Here is an 18,386-nt window from a genome sequence, read left to right as displayed (position 1 = left end):
GAACATGTCTACTGGTTTCTTTTGGTTTTGAATAAGCATTATTTATTTGACATTCCTTTCAAGTAAAAAAGGCTTTCTATGTAAAATAGCTCACTCAGCTGGCACCAGTATTTAGCTTTTTGCTACTTGAGATGTCTACAGTATTTGGCTAGGCAACAGAAATCCTTTATGTATATTTTTCATGGTGTTGTCTGTGCTATGCTAAGTCGCTTCAGTCATATCCAACTCTTGCAACCCTGTGGACTGTAGCGCACCAAGCTCCTTTGTCCGTGGGATTCTTTGGGCAAGAATACAGCAGTGGGTTGCCATGCCCTCCAGGGAAACTTCCCGACTGAGGGATCAAACCTTCATCTCTTTGTCTCTTGCATTGCCAGGCGGGTTCTAGTACCACTGGGTGGTTAAAAAGACATATGTGTACTCAAAGATCAAGATTTAAACAACTTAGGAAATTTGCTTTGTTGAACTTTGCAGTAAAATAGTTCATTTTTAAATTGTGATTTTGTGTTGATAAGGAAGGTACAGCTGCTGCCACTGGAGCTGGTGCTGCTGCTTTGCCTTGTGCTCAAGTGTCGGCCGTGTTGCCCCTGCTGCGCTTGCACCCACTGTCACTGCAGATGTCAGCTCAGTGAAAAAGTCAACTCTGCTCTTACGAAAATAGCTCTGACCTCTTGGGGCCACACTTTGAGAGCTGCTGGCTTAGTCTGTAGGGTTGCTGAACCGGGTGGAAGAGTGATTGCAGACTAGCAGTCTTAGCTTGCTTAAGTAGTCTCCTGTGTATGAGATCTATCTGCTGCCATTAATGGTTACAGTGTTTGGAGGAATGGTTGGCGTTCCTGACCTTTGTATCTCTTAGAATTTAGGTTATTCAGACAGATTTCATCACTAAATTTCCTTATGTGAGTGGTAAAATGTGAGGGGACAGGAATAAAAAGATGTTGATATTTTCATGAACAGATGTGAAAGTTATATACAGATATTAATCAACTTTTTACTTTGCAAGATATGTCTTGTATAGAACGTGCGGTATATGCCTTTTAAATGATAAAAATACTAAAAATTTTAGTTGAAAGCAAAAGAACTAGGAGAAATTGAAGTTTATTTTACTATTTTAACAGATAACAAGACAAGAAAATTTACTAGTCTATATAAGCATTACAGGGGGCTTTCCAGGTAACTCAGTGGTAAAGAATCCACCTGCCAGTGCGGGAAATGTGGGTTCAGTCCCTGAGTCGGAAAGATCCCCTGGAGGAAGAAATGGCAACCCACACCAGTATTCTTGTCTGGATAATCCCATGTACAGAAGGTCTTGACAGGCTACAGTCCATGGGGTCGCAGAGTTGGACAGAACTGAGCAACTAAGCACACACACATAAGCATTATTTATACCTTGGATGTTAAGAGCTTAGGGTATGGGAGTCCACTTAAAATTGTAAATGTAAGGTTGGGCCAGTTTCTAATAACTTATTTTAAGTGGGGACAGTAACACGTCCCTTTGTTGTAAGAGATGGAGGCAGAGTAATGTGTTTAAAATGTGGAAAGTGGGACTTAGACAATAAGCTTTCAACTAGAAATACCAGTAGTTAATTTTCAAGATTGTAATCTGATTTAGGTTTTATTTGGATCAGGAGTTTGGGAGAATTGGATGGAAGCATGTAGGAGGTTGTGAGTTAGATGATCAGGTGTGGTGCAGGCTGCTGAACAAAGTCATTCTCACAATTACTTTTCCTGATCTTAATTTTGTTAGTATTAGTGTTGTGATATATTCTGTATTTGTACTTTTTGTTCAAGAATTGTGACTCTACATGGTGTTATATATATTTTTTTAATTTTTTACTTATAGGATTCAGTGGTCCCAATTTAAAGGCTATTTTATTTTCAAACTGGAGAAGGTGATGGATGATTTCAGAACTTCAGCTCCTGAACCAAGAGGTCCTCCCAACCCTAATGTTGAATATATTCCCTTTGATGAAATGAAGGAAAGAATACTGAAAATTGTCACTGGATTTAATGGGTATGCATTTAATTCTACGTTAAAGGTTTAATTTTTAGCAGATCATTAAAGATTTTTCCTCAAAGTTTTGAAGTGTCTAGTTGTTTGATCATTCATTCGAATAAGCTCTATGTCTCGTGATATATATAGATAGATAGATGTTATTGAGTTCCATTTTACAAGTAGTTGAAATTCTCACAGCTTTTTTTTTTTTTTTTTACACTTGAACCACCTTTATATGGTTCACTGGCATTTAGACTTCAAATGTGTGTGACAGTGGAAACATCAAATATTTAAAATTTTTTTCTATTTTATATTTGATATTATAAATCTTTATACTTTGGAACCTGTTATTGAGGTAAGTAACATTTCTTTTAAAATGAAAAGCAATTTATGAAAGGATTCTACTTAGATTCTACTTTTTAATTAAAAATATTTTTGTAAGAGTCCCTGTTTTCCCTCCAGTAAGGGACCGTTTTAGCCTTTTATAAAACATAGCACTGAAAAGTTAACTCTCCACTAAAAATGAAGCTGACTTTTAAATTATGTGTCATATTCTGTTATTTTAAATACTTTCTTTTCAGGACTTTGTATTTTTAGGGCTCCCTTTATTGAAGGCAAGAAGTATTTTTGAAGTTGAATTGTTCAGTGTTTAAATTGGCATAAATTGGAGTGTGGAATGACAATACCTAATTTAGTGAATTGTGGATATGTTAACCATGAATTTATATTTAGGGACAGTTTTTGATGAGATTTCATTTGTATTTTTAGGTAGCATGAATGGTCTCAATTTTTTCTTCAGATATTTAATCACATGGGATTTGCAACAAGATAGTTTAATTCACTTAACCCTTTATTTTATGTCATGTTTCCCTGCTTAGCAGTTTGATTTAAGGTATCAAATTCTTAAACTTTGGTTTTGGGTATGTTGCCGAAATACTCATGGGAGAAATTAAAGCTGCTCTTAGGGGTTTGGGATTGGAGGGCGACTTGTTTTCCGTGTACCCTGTTGTATTAGTGAAAATTATTTAACTGTATGCATATATCTACTTACTAATTTTTTTAAAGCATATACCATGATGAAGCCACATGCTGTGTATTGGAAGTATGTTACATAAGGCTTACTATTGAATATGGTTAAGAATACTTCTTGGGGATGTTTATAAATAGTGCAGAGGTTGATAGTACTTAGACATTATGGTAATTCATCTTTTATTTCAGTAAGTTACGGCTCATTTAAAATTAAGAGTTATGGTCAAACAGGTCAAATTATACACCACTGCTTTGCGAATGTGAAGCTACTTGTGATTCTAAATTAGTAATACCATTTTCAGTTCTTAAACATTAAATTGGATGAAACACAGCTATATAGGTATTAAATATTTCTCATTTCTTTATTTGTTAAATAGGTGCCTTTCCTTCTCCAAGATATTTTATACACACACACACATAATTTGTTAAATAGGTAATTGACCTACATCTGAAAAGGACTTAACAGTCCTTAAATGCCTAAGCATACGTAAATATAATTTCTTTTAAAATATTTTTTATCTTAAACTATAATTTATATTTTTACTTTGGTATTTCAAAATGGCAGTTTGCAAATTATTTTTCTTAAGCAGAACTCAAGTCTTAATGATACATTAGTATTTTTGTATTTTTCATTTTTGATTTACCCATTTTTATCTATATCATAATATTTGATATGTGGTACATTGAAACATCTTTGTAATATTTTTCAGTTTTATTTTTGTGTTTGAATATACATCGATTAGTTGTTGCTATAAACATTTTTTCCCTCAAAGTGGTGAGTAAAAGTAGCATCTTTTTCACCTCGTTGAAGGGTTTGTCTTTGCCAGTATTCCTCTTCTGCTCTTCGTAATAGATCATCTTTTAAATTAAAAAAATTACAGTAGCGTGTTCATAATTTTTAAAATATCCTCATATGTCCTAGGAGTATATGAAGAAAAGAAAGGAGGATCATGTTGTATGCTAGTTGTATTTTACTTTTAGAAGAGCTTTGAAATTTTTATATCAGTACAGTTACGTCTGTGTGTTCTGTTTGTCTTTATTTGAAATGGCTGCATTATTTTCTGTTATATTAACAGATTATGTAGTCCATTTTTTCTGCTCCCTTGGTGGGCATTAATTTTTTTAGCTGTTACAAGTGCTTGTAGTGCGCCCCCTTGTACATACACTTTTGTGTATGATGAATGGTGTATGTTGAATTTGTGTATAGATTTATTGTTCCTTTTTTTATTTTGTAGAAACCGTTACTAGGTTATCATGTATGCACACTTAAAGTTTTTATTATTATTGCCAGATTGACCTCACAGAGTATTTTCATTTATGCTTCTGTGTTATATGTAAATGCTGTTCTTTTTTGTTTTTGTTTTTGTTTTTTTTCCCCAGTATTTTTGTGGGTCTGTCTGTGGATTTGTGTCTCTTTGATTGCAAGTGAAAGGGAGCATGCGTGTCCTTAATGACTCTTTAATGAATTGGTTTCTTTCATATCTTTTTTGGTTTTTCTTATCTTTCAGTGATTTTATTATTGGTAACTTCATTTTGCTGTTTTTGTTTTTAATTAGTGAAAGCTCTATAATAAATGCTTCAAATTATTTTGGCATGAAAAGATTATTTTCTAAAACTAGTATTGTCAGTATATAAATTTTTCCTCTTTTAAGTGGAAATTATCCGTTTACTTGTTGGCCGGATTTTCTGAACTATGAGATTCTGGACACCAAGGGTGAATGCAAATTAATTACTTAAGTCTTCCTCTGCTTTTGACAATGTGTTACACCTAAGACCTCTCGAAAATTAGCAGTAAGCTTCCCTTGCTGTGGGTAGTTGACTAAAAGGGCATGGCTGTGTATTTATGAGGGCATCTAGCCACTGTGGCAACCCACTCCAGTACTCTTACCTGGAAAATCCCATGGACGGAGGAACCTGGTAGGCTGCAGCCCATGAGGTTGCTAAGAGTTAGACACAACTGAGCGACTTCACTTTCACTGTTCACTTTCCTGCATTGGAGAAGGAAATGGCACCCCACTCCAGTGTTCTTGCCTGGAGAATCCCAGGGATGGGGGAGCCTGCTGGGCTGCCGTCTTTGGGGTTGCACAGAGTCAGACACGACTGAAGTGACTACGCAGCAGCAGGCAAAGTGCACAACCATTTGATACCTAAAAATCTTGGTTATATCACTGCTAACGTGTCAGTTGTAACTGAGGAGTGCTTATCTTTTGGCATGATGGCCTGACTATAAAATTTCTTCTCTGGAGTTATTTTTTTAGGTTATTTTAATGTGCATAATCAGAGTTCGCTTAGTCCTGAAAACTTTCAAAGGATTGTTTTTTTTTCTTTTTTAAAATTTATGTTTTTAATTGGAGGATGATTACTTTACCATGATTTGCTGGTTTCTGCTGTACATGAGTATGAATCAGCCACAGGTATACGTGTGTCCCCTCCCTCTTGCACCTAAATGACTTGTTTGTATGCTTACGTGCACCAGTGCAGATACCTTGTAAGTTTCTGCACCTGAGGGTTTTTGCCTCTTCATATTTTTTTAAAGGTTTATATACAAGATTTTCAGTACTTTAAAATCTGGATTGTAGATAAAAAACATTTACTCCTTTTTTGATTTTATATTGTTTGCTTTATAGTTAGCTTAAGATTATTCAAGGATGAGAGAATGGGTTCTAGCCTTTTGTTACTTGGTTCTTTTACTCCTTTTACCTATTTCTGCTTGCTGGTGTACCTGTTCCTCTTGGGGAAAATAGACTTATTGCATTTTATGTTCATTATTTGTGTCAGTATTTGTTGAGCATGTTGAATCTATTAGAAGAGACTTATTATTTTTTCTTTATTACCTTTTCTAGCATAACTTGTTGAGACTCAAGGTTGCTTAGTAGCCTTCCCTCCTTACTCCCCTTAACTGCCTTGCTTTGTGTGTTGGTAATAGGTTTTGATGTGATGCTGTCTTTAATAAAATTTTATAATTGAAAGAGAGGAAATAACAGAAACCTAATTAATTTTTCTTAACATTTTTATTTGAAGCAAGTAAAGTAATTCAGGCACTGTAGAAGGTGATTAACTGGTTAAAAGTGGTGTCAGTTGCTGCAGATTCCTTTTAGGGTAGGGAATGACGTAGATACTAGTTCACGGTTATGTACCATTATTGAAAGGGCCAAATTTTTCTTTTTCTTAACTTACAGTGCTCTTTTCAATAAATCCCAATTTCTAACCTTTGTCTTGAGGTATAAAATATATGCACATGAGTATTTATGACATGTACATATTTATATAGATGTTAAAGCCTGATCCAGAAAGAACATATTGATTTAAGTAAGATTGTATCACAAGATTCCACTGGTGATTTCTAACTTCTTTAGAACTTTAGAGTAAACAAAACTCAATACATTTAATCTTTGATGTCTAAGAGATACTTAAGTTAATTTCCACTTAAATAGTAATTCTGTTAATTAAGACAGTATAAATGTGGACCTTAATAGAAAATAAAGATGTAGTAAAAAGTATACCTTTATGCATAAAAGTTATTGGCTGTTTTAGCATTTTTTAAATCAGGTGTCTGATTTTATGGTTAGCTCTTTTAGCCTTTTACTTTAATGGTCTCTGTGTTTTAATTTCCTTCATCTTTTTTTATGAGGAACATTGCTTTATAACGTATGTGAAAGTTGCTCAGTTGTGTCTGACTCTTTGTGAGCCCACGGACCATACAGTCCATGAAATTCTCTAGGCCAGAATACTGGAGTGGGTAGCCTTTCCCTTCTCCAGGGGATCTTCCCAATCCAGGGATCGAACCCAGGTCTCCCACATTGCAGGCAGATTCTTGACCAGCTGAGCCACCAGGGAAGCCCAATATATAACTATATAACACACATATAATTATATAATGTAGAAGTAAGATAAAGATTTTTATTTTGATGGATGCTTTCTTTCCAGCTGAATATCTTGGTGTATATCCAGAATATTGGCACATCTTGATGATCAAACATTTAAACAGATAAATTAAAAAATATTAATTTTAGTCACTTAAAATCTTTCTCGGGTTAAAATACAAGACAGGAAATTCTAACTTTAGAGCTTGGTGTTTACAGTTTGTAATTTATGCTTAGATGTCTTTCTCTGTTCAGCAGCATTCTTGATATCTGAATTCCGATAGCTTTTAGGTACATAAGATTTGAATTTTTTTTTTTTTTAGGTCAATAGATGGGGACAGATTGCAGGCAAATTAAGGTATATACGTAATGTACAATCTGTGATCCTGTTTCATCAGATTTAGTTACTTTTTGGAATTAAAAGGAATATTTTTAAAAACATTTTTTGTTTGGTTTCACCATAAGTTGGTCTCTGGAGGGTTTGTGCCTTCTCAAAATCTACAGTAAATAGCAGATGAAATTGGGATAATGATAGGAACTAAGATTTATTCATAAAGTATTTCAGGCCCTGAGTGATTTATGGGCTTCCCTGGTAGCTCAACTGGTAGACTGCCTGCAATGCAGGATACCCTAGTTTGATTCCTGGGTCAGAAAGATCTGCTGGAGAAGGGATAGGCTCCCCACTCCAGTATTCTTAGGCTTCCCTGATGGCTCAGCTGGTAAAGAATTGTCCTGCAACGTGGGAGACCTGGGTTAGACCCCTGGGTTGGGAAGATCCCCTGGAGACGGGACTGGCTACCCACTCCAGTATTCTGGCCTGGAGAATTCCATGGACTGTATATATAGTCCGTGGGATCGCAAAGAGTTGGACACAGCTGAGCGACTTTCACTTTCAAGTGGTTTATATGCATTATGTATCAGCGCTCATAATAATTACTTAAGAAATGTGTTTTCAGAATCCCTGTTCTCCAGAAGACTTTAAAGAGGTAAATCCAACCTGGGCACAGTGTCCCAGAGGGTTAGCCAGTATTTTTTTTTTAAAGCCATACTACCCTATATGTAACTAGTGTTTTGTTAGATGATGTAGACATATTTTTTGGGGGTTTGCTTAACAAAATGCGTGCTAATCATATCCTTAATAAGTTATTTTCCAGTTCCTTATGTAATCTTAATTTTCATCTTACGATGTAGACAAGTAATATATAGGTAATGCAAAGTAAACGGAATGCATTTTAAATAACATAAAATATTTTTCTACTTAATTGTTTCACAGTGCACCTTTACTAATAAATATCTTTCCCCATTCTCCCAATTTCAGGATTCTGGTTCATATTTTTCATTGAGAGTTAGTCGTGTTCATTTTTGCTCTTTTTTTTCTTCTTAGCACATGTCTTAATTTAGCTAGTGATAATTTTTTATTAGAAGAATTGTTAATGTTTTCAGGAAACTGTCTTGTGTGCTGTGTAAACTGTTGTGTAGTGGAAGAGAAAGAGAAAGCAGACCTGTCATAGAGTTGTACCAAGCATTCATTTTGGATTTACCTGGTTTATTTTTATACCTTCTTTTAAAGACCCACCTCAAATTAAGTGTTCCCATTTTTATGTTCGATTCCCTGGCATACAATTTATTCTTTCTCTGTAGCACTGTGTACACAATTCTATTAGCGTTTGTTGTCATAATTGTTTACCTTAAGTGTCTTTCAAGTCTGCTATTGAGTAAACTATAGTCAGCTCTCATGTTTACATAAAAGATTAAAAAGTACTTAATCTTAAATGCAGTTGTCAAAATTATAATAATTGTTTCCCGTGGGTACTTTGATTTACAGGAAGTGTTTGTATTTTAAAACTGTTCACTTGAGTGAGAGTTGTATAACATCTTAGTGCCATCTATTGGACACTTGGTAAAATGACTTAAAAAGCTTCTGAAAATGTTTTAATTGTAAACTTACTTTGTCATAGGCTGACATGTTATGCAAACATAATACATTTTTCTTTCTAAAGCAGTATTGACATTTACCCACAAATACAGTGTTAATAATTGACTACCATTTTATCTACTTTTCTAGAGAAAATTAGCCAAAACATTTTAGTCTAAAACCATGATTAAGCAAGAAGTTGGAAGATTCTCATCTTTTATGGTTAATTTTAATTTAAGAGAAACACGGCTGTCAGTGTGTAAAGGAAATTTAGTTGAAGGAATAGATATAAATAGACAATATCTGTTTAAGTATTTGGTAAATAGTATTTGAGTGTAAGTATTTGGTAAATAGTATTTGCGTGTCCTTAATACTGGATCCTACCTTGCTTATTTTGTAAAATGTATAAAAACTTTTAATTACAGTATCACTCTGAGAGCTTCATTGAGGGAATAGGGTTGGGGGGGCAGTATGTGGGTGTTTAGGATTTGGAAAGCAATGAGCTCAGTGAGGGGCAACATATTGGTATGCCACTAATATTCTGAAGTCCATGATGGTAATATATATATATATATAAATTATATATTGAATGTCATGTATGTGAAGAGATCCTGCCCTTAAGAAGCTTTCAAATATGAAAAAAAGACACACTTTGGAAAAACAAGATACTTTATTTTGACAGTGTATTTTACTCTGATTTTGAAATGTAAAAAGTAATAAGACTCAGAAACTCAAAGAACTTGGCTAAAAGAGTAGTACTGATGCTAAGAATATAAGAACTAAATATTGTTGGTCCAGCTAGAAAATGTACATTTATAATTTTATGTGTGTGTGATATAGTGGAAGACAGAACATGGAATTTGAAGTTTGAGAACCTGAGTTTGAGTTCTGCACTCACTAAATTGCCTTCCATTGTGGGAGAGAAAGAATTTTGTGTTGAACTGCCTGTAAACAATAAACAACTTGGTAAATAATAACTATTTGAGGCTTTATAATTGTCTTTATAAGGAGAATCAGTAGATTTCATGTGACAAATACTGAAGTCTTGAAGTTTACATACACGTTTTAGCTGCATTTATCATTATTTCGTGAGATTTTGCTATTCATATTGTAATTCTGAGGAATGCTAATAGTGTGTGAGATAAAAACTCACTGATTTATAAAATCATTTCAGGTTCAATTTATGTCTCAGGTTTGTATTTTCTATGATCAAGTGAAAATTTGATTGTGGTTGTTAAGTATTTGGTAAAGTTGTCAGTAAGGTACTTACCAAATATATATAGTGTGTGTGTTTGTATGTATTTTAAGTTTGGTGAAACATGTAGGTTGTATATAAAATTTTATTATGGAGCAGAACTGTATAATACTTTTTCATTGGAATCACTTTTTGTATTCTGATAACATTTGTAGTTTATTTGAACACTGTAAAAAAAACTTGGTGTGCAAAAGAATGCTTGAGAAAGTTTATGTATTAAGTAGACTCTCACTTGTTTGTGTTGCCTCTCTTATAAACTTAAAATTGAATTATCATAAATAAGAATGTTAAAATTTTTTCTCAGTTTTGAAGCTTTCTGTTCATTTTGGATGTTCTTTTTAAGGGATGGAGGGGGAAATTGTTTTTTTTTTTTTTAAAGAGAACAGGTGTGCTTCTTGTTTTGCCTAATTTTAGGTGATTCATCCATTCATTTGTAGCATTTTCTTTTGTAGCTTAACATGGGTGACTAGATAAAGCTTGAAATGGCGAGAGTAATGGTTCTAATTTTCTTGAAAATTAATAACCTTAAACTATAAAATTATATTCTTTTGCAGTATACCTTTTACTATTCAGCGACTATGTGAATTACTAACAGATCCAAGGAGAAACTATACGGGAACAGACAAATTTCTCAGAGGAGTAGAAAAGGTATGCATTGTATAATGGGGTTATATTAAACTGTAGCATAATAGATTTTCTTTGAATAGACTCTACTTCAGGCATCTTGTCTTGAAATAGGTTTTTCAGCCTACCTGAAGTTTTTCCCAAATTGTGTTCTAAGTTTCAGAGAAAGATTTAATAAGAGGAAGGCAGAAGAATGCTTGTGAAAAGCAGTTTATTATTGTCTCTTGGAAATTCTTAATTTATCTTAACATATTAACAGTTCTGAGACGTTCTGTAATTGATATCTTAAAAATAGAGGGTTTTGCAAACTTACCTATAGAATTCTTTAGTTTTAGAATTCAGAGGTACACAACTTGGAAAATCACTAATACAAGGTATTGAGAAGAGTTATGTCACATTTAAGAATAGGAGAAGAACTGGGTTTTTTGTGGGTGAGGAGATGTTAGAGGGCAGAGCATTCTGAACAAAGGAAATAATCTGAGAGGCAACTACATCAAAGTGTTTCAGGGAATGAAAAGCAAGTCATTGGCTTGTGTGGAGCGAAGAATGAATGAAGGAACTGCATGTGAACTGAGATGTGGACCATTGGTTTTGCTAATTCCTATAGCGATTGCTCCTAAAATATAGTCTAGTATACATTTTAAGGTTCTTTTCAAATCTGTTCATTTTACCCTTGGAGCAGGAATCCAAAATCATTACCTAGTGATTTAAAATAGATCTTAGGGTCTAACTGGATTAATGTGTTTGTTGAACTCTGAGGGCAGGAAGCTGAGATGGTTCTTCAGTACTTAACAGTTCAAAGACTTCAGTACTTAAATTTTGGCACTCTTTGGATGAAGAGGCAGTGTCACAGGAGTCATAGTTGTGTGACTGTGGGCCAGTTACGTATCCAAGTCTTGGTTTCCTCATCTGTAAAATGTGGACCATAACAGTTCTGTGAGGAGGATTAAATATAAAGCACTTACTTTGGCTCAGCAAGCTTTCAATGAATATTAAACCATTGATAAAGTTATGATTATCAGGAGGGTTATAAAAAGGTTTGCGTCTCTTTCCCTGTGTTGTATCATGCTACACATCAAGATTTTGAGTGGGTGCTGCTTTACCGGGAATTTATTATTACAAGGCCTGAATACTTCAGCCTCTAAATAGCTTGGTAAGAGGACATGGTTCTCTTCTATTACATACAGTACATAAAACACATGATGGCAGGGTTCCAAAGCAACTGAGGAAAAATGAGACTGACAAAACAAATAGCTTAGTAAGTTATTAGATTTTAGTCTGTTGCTACTGTTTTAGTTTTTGCTTTTTTATTGAAGGTTTTTGTTTTTAGCCATTTCTTTTATTAGTAAAAATATAATACATGGAAACTTGATACCAGGGTGATTTTGGGAAATTAAAAAGAGGTAAACTTTATGTTGTACATTTCCTCATATTAATCAGTAAATGTTGTTATTGCAGAATGTGATGGTTGTTAGCTGTGTTTATCCCTCCTCAGAGTAAGTATAGCTACTTTTCTTTTTTCCTAGTATATTATATTCTGTTCTTTCATTTTTAATATATGCCTTAAAAATATATTACAATTATTTTATATGTAATTAAGCATGGTAACATTTGTAAATACTTAACAAAACTACCAACCAGTTCCCAGAGTAGAATATTACCAATAAACATTACCTATATATTTTTCCATTGAAAAGATTTGTATTAAATAGATTCATGATTTACTGCAATCTTACATTGTTGGATTTATGTACTATCTTGATGACATTGCTCTTCATGATGGACTGTTATTTCTGATTGTCATGAGTTAAATAGTAAATTTAGGTAGCTGTGTAGGGCACATTCCTTGGTACCACTGGTAATTTTACTAGGAGTGGATGTCCTGGGATTATGAAAAGTTTAGCACAGTGTCCATGGCTTCCTCTGAATATCAGTAATGTCTCCCCTACTTCCACCAAAAAAATCTATTTATTCATTGCTAAATGTGTTCCCTAAGGATATGAGTGAAGGAAGAGGGATTGTAGGAAAATATTGCCCTCTGTTGAGAAGTATTTGTTTAATGGTTAAAATACCTGATTTCATAGAATGATTATGGTGAATTTGTTTCAGAACTCTTGAAGAATATATTTGTATATTGTTAAATGAGATACTAGGATAATTTCATGGTTATTTCTCTAAGAAGTCTTTTGTTTGATTCTGTGACATTGAAGTCTTACAAAAGATCTTTTAGACCCTTGACTTTTATCAAAGTTAACTGAACTATCCATTAAAAAAAATTTTTCCCTCTCATAGGAAGAACAATTCCAATAGTTTAAATCGAATGAATGGTGTTATGTTTCCTGGAAATTCACCAAGTTACACTGAGAGGTGAGATTATTGATTTTTTATTATTCAAAGAGCTGCAGTTTCTTAATTTTGAATAGGAAACTCAATGTACTTTTTAAAAATTGGGAATTTTATGGGAGGTATAGGATGATATACCAAAAAGAATTAATTTGGTGACCCTTGGTTCTGAAAGTATTTCTGTGATGTGTGCTTTTTTACAAAAATTGGGAAAATGATGTTCATTTCTCTTACCATAGGTCTAATATAAATGGGCCTGGAACACCCAGGCCACTTAATCGACCAAAAATTCCTTTGTCAGTTCCCATGACAACAAACGGCTTGCCTGAGAGCACAGACAGCAAAGAGTCAAAGCAAAATGAGGACAAAAATCACAGGTTTGTATGTGATTTATTTTTGAAAACAAATGTTTTCCCAAAAAAGTGACATTTATGGATGATTTTTTTATTAAAAAAAAATAAAATTTATTTATTATTTACTGTTGTTTTGAGAAGGAGAAAATATTTTAATGCACTTAAAAAGGGCATTAGCATATGCTGATGATGGGCAGAGAAAAGACTTAATTGCTTGTTTGGGAAGATTCTATTTATAATAGGGTGTTAAGAAAATGATCATGATACATTTTTTTCTTTTAGAAAATTACTTGGAGAAGATACTTGTAAATGAGTTCAAATTCTGTGAATCATTTCTCTTCGTAGATCATAAAAGGAAGTCTTTTTATTGATATCCCATCTCAAGTTTTCTTATCGCATTAAGGGAAAGGAGTGAGAGGAATTAAGAGTATGTCTCAGTGGGGAACTTGTAGTTTTATTGTAAGAGGACATTTAACTCACTGAAGAATTGAACACAAAGGTCATGTAATTCATTGAGTAGTCCTAGTGGGAAATGTTTAACAGTTTAGGTGTCCTTGGAATTATTCTCTTGTTTTTCTTTGCCCAGATGTTACAATTTAACTTGCACAGTGAAAGTTACATATTATTAGATCTTAAAAATAGAATGTAAAGGATGAAGAAACAGTTTTATTAATGACACTTTTAAAAATATTTACAGTGACTCTTCAACATCTGAATCAGAAGTTTCCTCGGTGAGCCCTATAAAAAACAAACATCCAGACGAAGATACTGTGGAGGCAGAAGGGCATGAGGTAAAAAGACTCAGGTTCGACAAAGAAAGTGAAGTCAGAGAGATGGCCAGTCAAACATCTTCCAGTGAAATTTCTTCAGTTATGGTAGAAGAAACAGAATCTCCATCTTCATCTCAGAATAAAGACAAAGAAAGTAGTTGTACCAGGCAGCACTGTACAGAAGAGGAGGAAGAAGAGGATGAGGAGGAAGAAGAAGGTATTTAGAGACCATCTGTAAAAGGGTGGAGTAAGGAGATCCTCAAATTCTTGTACTTCATTTTTGCCTGAAAGAATTTAACATAATGGAACTCCTTATAATGCTGATGTTGGGTTTTTTCTCCCACCTGTATGTAGTTGCTGCTGAGTTTCAGGGGATATGATTTGAACTGTAGAATATCAGAATTCATGAAACTTAACTGTGGAGGTATTTTGAAAATCAAATTTAACTACAACAACATTTGCTTATTTTTAGAGTCTTTTATGACATCAAGAGAAATGATCGCAGAAAGAAAAAATCAAGAAAAAGAATCTGATGATGCCTTAACTGTGAATGAAGAGACTTCTGAGGAAAATAATCAAATGGAAGAATCTGATCTGACTCAAGTTGAGAGAGGTTTACATTCTGAAGGTAGTGAAAATACAGGCCCTGTAAGTAGTGGTTCTGATTGCCATGAAACGGAAGAATTAGTAGGATCCAATTCCAGTAAAACTGGAGAGATTCTTTCAGAATCATCCATGGAAAATGACGAAGCCACAGAAGTCACAGATGAACCAATGGAACAAGACTAACTATTTAGAAATATTTAGATGCAGTATTTTACATACAGTTCTGGTTTTACACTGTATAAAACGTTTATGTAACAAAGTGGACCTTTAGTTTTACAAGAGAAGCAGGTTGTAAAATAAAATACTTTATGGGGTAAATCCTAAAAGAGTTATTCATGTGAGAACTGTGAATATCAGCTCCTCTGGGTCCTGCTTACCGCTGACTTTTTTTTGGTCTGGTCAAATCAGTGGTTTGTGTATAGATTTTTTTTTTTTTTTTAGGGTTAAAAATTTTAAACTGGAAAATAATTATAATTTTGAAAACTTTTTTGGAGATTATCACACTTAGTTTATTACATATGCAAGAAAGCTTTTGTCTTGTCTCTTTCTGACAGCTCTAGTAGTTTTCATATTTTGGTCATAGTTTGAGCATTTTAACATGTGAACTCTATAGGGTTTCATGCTGGTTTCCAGATTTTATTGTTTGACTATGTACAATGGAACTTTAAGTCATATATACATATATATATTATTCTAAGGGGGAAATGTTATATTTTTCTGTTTCTATAAGAGATGAATACAGTGGATACTTTTTCTATTGGTAATGATTGAGTTCACCTCTTTCAGAAGACATTTTCTTTCTCTTCTGAGTAATTCAGATAAAATCTGGCCCCTGTGAAACCCTGGAAATCTTACGTCTGTTGAAATACCAGGTTAAACACATTCCAAGAGATCTGTTCAAACTAAATTCTTTTGTATACTTCTGAGGTGCCTGAGAAAAAGACTACATTATTTATGAGAAAATGTGCTTTATCTTGGAAATTGTGTTCAAACATTTAGCTTACTATTTTGTAGAATGAATGCTTATAAAGCTGACATGAGACCATCTCAGAAGAACCAGGCTGGTTCCTTTACTTTTTGCTTGCTTTTCTGAACCTTGTGAATATTACACATTTCTTTCTAAATTATTCTAGAGTATACAAATGTCAATGGTATGAAACACCACTGTACTGGAAAAATTAATATATTACTTTAGTAATGTACCGGAGCTAAATGACTGAAGCTTTAGGGGTGCATAGAAGCCACCGTAATTTGTATGACATTTTGAAGTGAATTAAATATTTTTGAACATGCTTCTTCGACAGCCAGTGTTATATTTTTCAGATCAACACAAAGCACAATGGTTACTCTAAACTCAATATTTTCAAATTCACATATTTAAAAGTCATGCGCAAGCTGCAACTTCCCTGTCTAAATTACTGGCTGCCAAATTTATACCTGTTTCTTCAGCTGTACCTTTTGATATTTAGAATTTTTAAATTTCTGTAAAGTAGATTTTGTAGAATGTAATGTGTTCACTGCCTTTGTGAAGCGGTATATAATTGTATAATTTCTGTGTGTAAACTGAATGCTTGGGCTTTCAATACAGTATTCATATAAAGCAATAAATATTAATGTTATGAAATACTCGAGTACATTTTTATCAAAATATACAAGAATCCCTTTTTTAATTTCAGATACCTGAAGTATACAGATGAACTGATAAAACCGATGCAAACATTTTCTCACACTGTATCATACACTCTGGGGTGACTTGGGCAGCCACCACAAGTTTTGCATTTTGACTACTTCAATTGCTATGACTAAAACTACCAAAATGAGCTGGCTCCGTTTATGTCTGTCGGGTATTATACTACTGACTGACTTGATTGTCAGGTTCACAGCAGCTAGATGATATATTTGTGAAATATGTCTCATAGTTGGAATAAAAACTGAGTATTGATTTATTTACTGTATCCAAGAGAGAAGAAAAATCACACATTGTAAATTTTTTTAAGAACTTTGCAAAAAATGTTAAAGCAAATTTTAAATGTGACATTCATTTGTAGTGACCTATTCTTTATTTTGTTAAGGGATATTTTGCCAATGAAAATAGATTTTAAACATTTTAAGTTTAGAAATTTTGAAATTTTCTTTAGAATATTTATGAAATCATTGTCAATAAACCTATTCTTTAAGATCCTGTGACCTTTTGATATTTTTTATTTTAATTGTGCCATGGACCACTTGTAAACTGAATTACTTTTGTTGGATATAAGTTGAAGATTTAGCATCATGACTTTGAGGTCTGTGGTTTTATTTGTATACTTGCAGTTGCTATTTTTGCAAGGGCAAATGTATTTCTTTATTAAATAAAGTATAATAATGGTGAATGTACCAAAATGCCATCACTCAACTCTATGAGAGATCTGCATTTTAATCTATAGTGTAATAGTTTTAATATTTATTAGATATTCTTATGTTGATCATAGATCAAACTTGTTGCTGTTTATACAGATAATTGTAGAATGCTCATGGAATATTTTCTTTAGGATAGATGGGATACTTCTGTAGTAAAACTGGGAAACCTTGTTCAGCTGGTTACTGATGTCTGGTGGGAAGTAAACTTCCTCATGTATGCATAGATGCACTTACAGAGACTTTGCTTCATGAAAATGTCAGTTCTGATAGTAACGGATTCAGATGTGTACTTTTAAAAGGCTAATTTTAGGAACATTTTCTTAACACACATCAGCAAAGTCATAAAAGATCTAAATGAAGAAATAAGACCTCTGATTAAAAATATTATTTTCTGTTTGTCTTGAGCAGATTGTTTACCTGTTAGACTCTAGACTCTGAACCCAGCATGTAAAAGAATTTGAAATGCTAATGAGAGTGAGAATATATATGTAATATGTTTTTAGCACTTTTCCTTTTAAAAAAGTAAAAGCACTCTAGAACATTTTTAAAAATAAATCTTGGGTTCTGAAAATATTGGTGAACAGAAATGAGCAGTGGGAAGTGTCCTATTTTAAGTGTTGATTATTAGATAAATTTAATCCACTTAGGGTTTATTGTAACTAGGCCTTTGAAAAGTGTGGGTGGAGGATTAGAATTGCCTATCGGAGCTATAAAAACCCTCTGGCTTGAAAAGGCATCCCAGAAATTCTGGATAAGAAGGTGTGGCCTGTTAAAACATGGAGGTTCAGAGTATTTTGTTTTGCTGGTGTAGATAGGCATGTACTTATGCATTTTTGCATTTGTAAAATCAGCAATTTTTCAGATAATGTAATATACTAGTTTACTTATAAAGGTACTTGGGGCAGAATCTAAAGCTATGATGTTTGATTTTGAGAAATGTAACTTGTGGTAAGGACAGAAATGCAACTTGTAGAACCAAAGGAAATAAAAATTCTGGATAGTGTTTCAAAATGTCTTTTGAACAGGAGTTTCTTAAATACATTGGTTTTGATCAAATGAAGCTCAGTTCTCTCTTGAGATTTGTGCTAATCATAAGATGATTGAATGCAAAAACACCTTGTAATTTCATATGGACTTATTATAATTAGGTTTATTGGATTATTGGCCTAATAAGAATGCTAGTATGTATTGGTTAGAATATATCTAATATTTCACATTTTAAAAATAATTAGTAT

The 18,386-nt window shown here is 33.3% G+C and overlaps 1 protein-coding gene across 2 annotated transcripts in view; it reads left to right on the top strand.

Moving 5' to 3' along the window:
• The window catches only part of PPP4R2 (protein phosphatase 4 regulatory subunit 2), a 50,839-nt gene extending 34,464 nt beyond the window's left edge, over positions 1 to 16,375 (top strand). For both annotated transcript variants that reach the window (XM_002696957.7, XM_024983348.2), the window contains exons 3-9: positions 1,841 to 2,011; positions 10,610 to 10,703; positions 12,138 to 12,175; positions 12,972 to 13,046; positions 13,262 to 13,399; positions 14,073 to 14,362; positions 14,618 to 16,375. In XM_002696957.7, coding sequence (XP_002697003.2) covers positions 1,841 to 2,011; positions 10,610 to 10,703; positions 12,138 to 12,175; positions 12,972 to 13,046; positions 13,262 to 13,399; positions 14,073 to 14,362; positions 14,618 to 14,934 — 1,123 coding nt within the window. In that variant the 3' untranslated portion in view covers positions 14,935 to 16,375. The remainder of the gene's footprint in view (positions 1 to 1,840; positions 2,012 to 10,609; positions 10,704 to 12,137; positions 12,176 to 12,971; positions 13,047 to 13,261; positions 13,400 to 14,072; positions 14,363 to 14,617) is intronic.
• Positions 16,376 to 18,386: the final 2,011 nt, after the last annotated feature.

The sequence above is a fragment of the Bos taurus genome, chromosome 22, assembly GCF_002263795.3.
Source record: "Bos taurus isolate L1 Dominette 01449 registration number 42190680 breed Hereford chromosome 22, ARS-UCD2.0, whole genome shotgun sequence".
Lineage (NCBI taxonomy): Eukaryota > Metazoa > Chordata > Mammalia > Artiodactyla > Bovidae > Bos > Bos taurus.
This window is presented reverse-complemented; position numbering and strand designations above follow the sequence as displayed.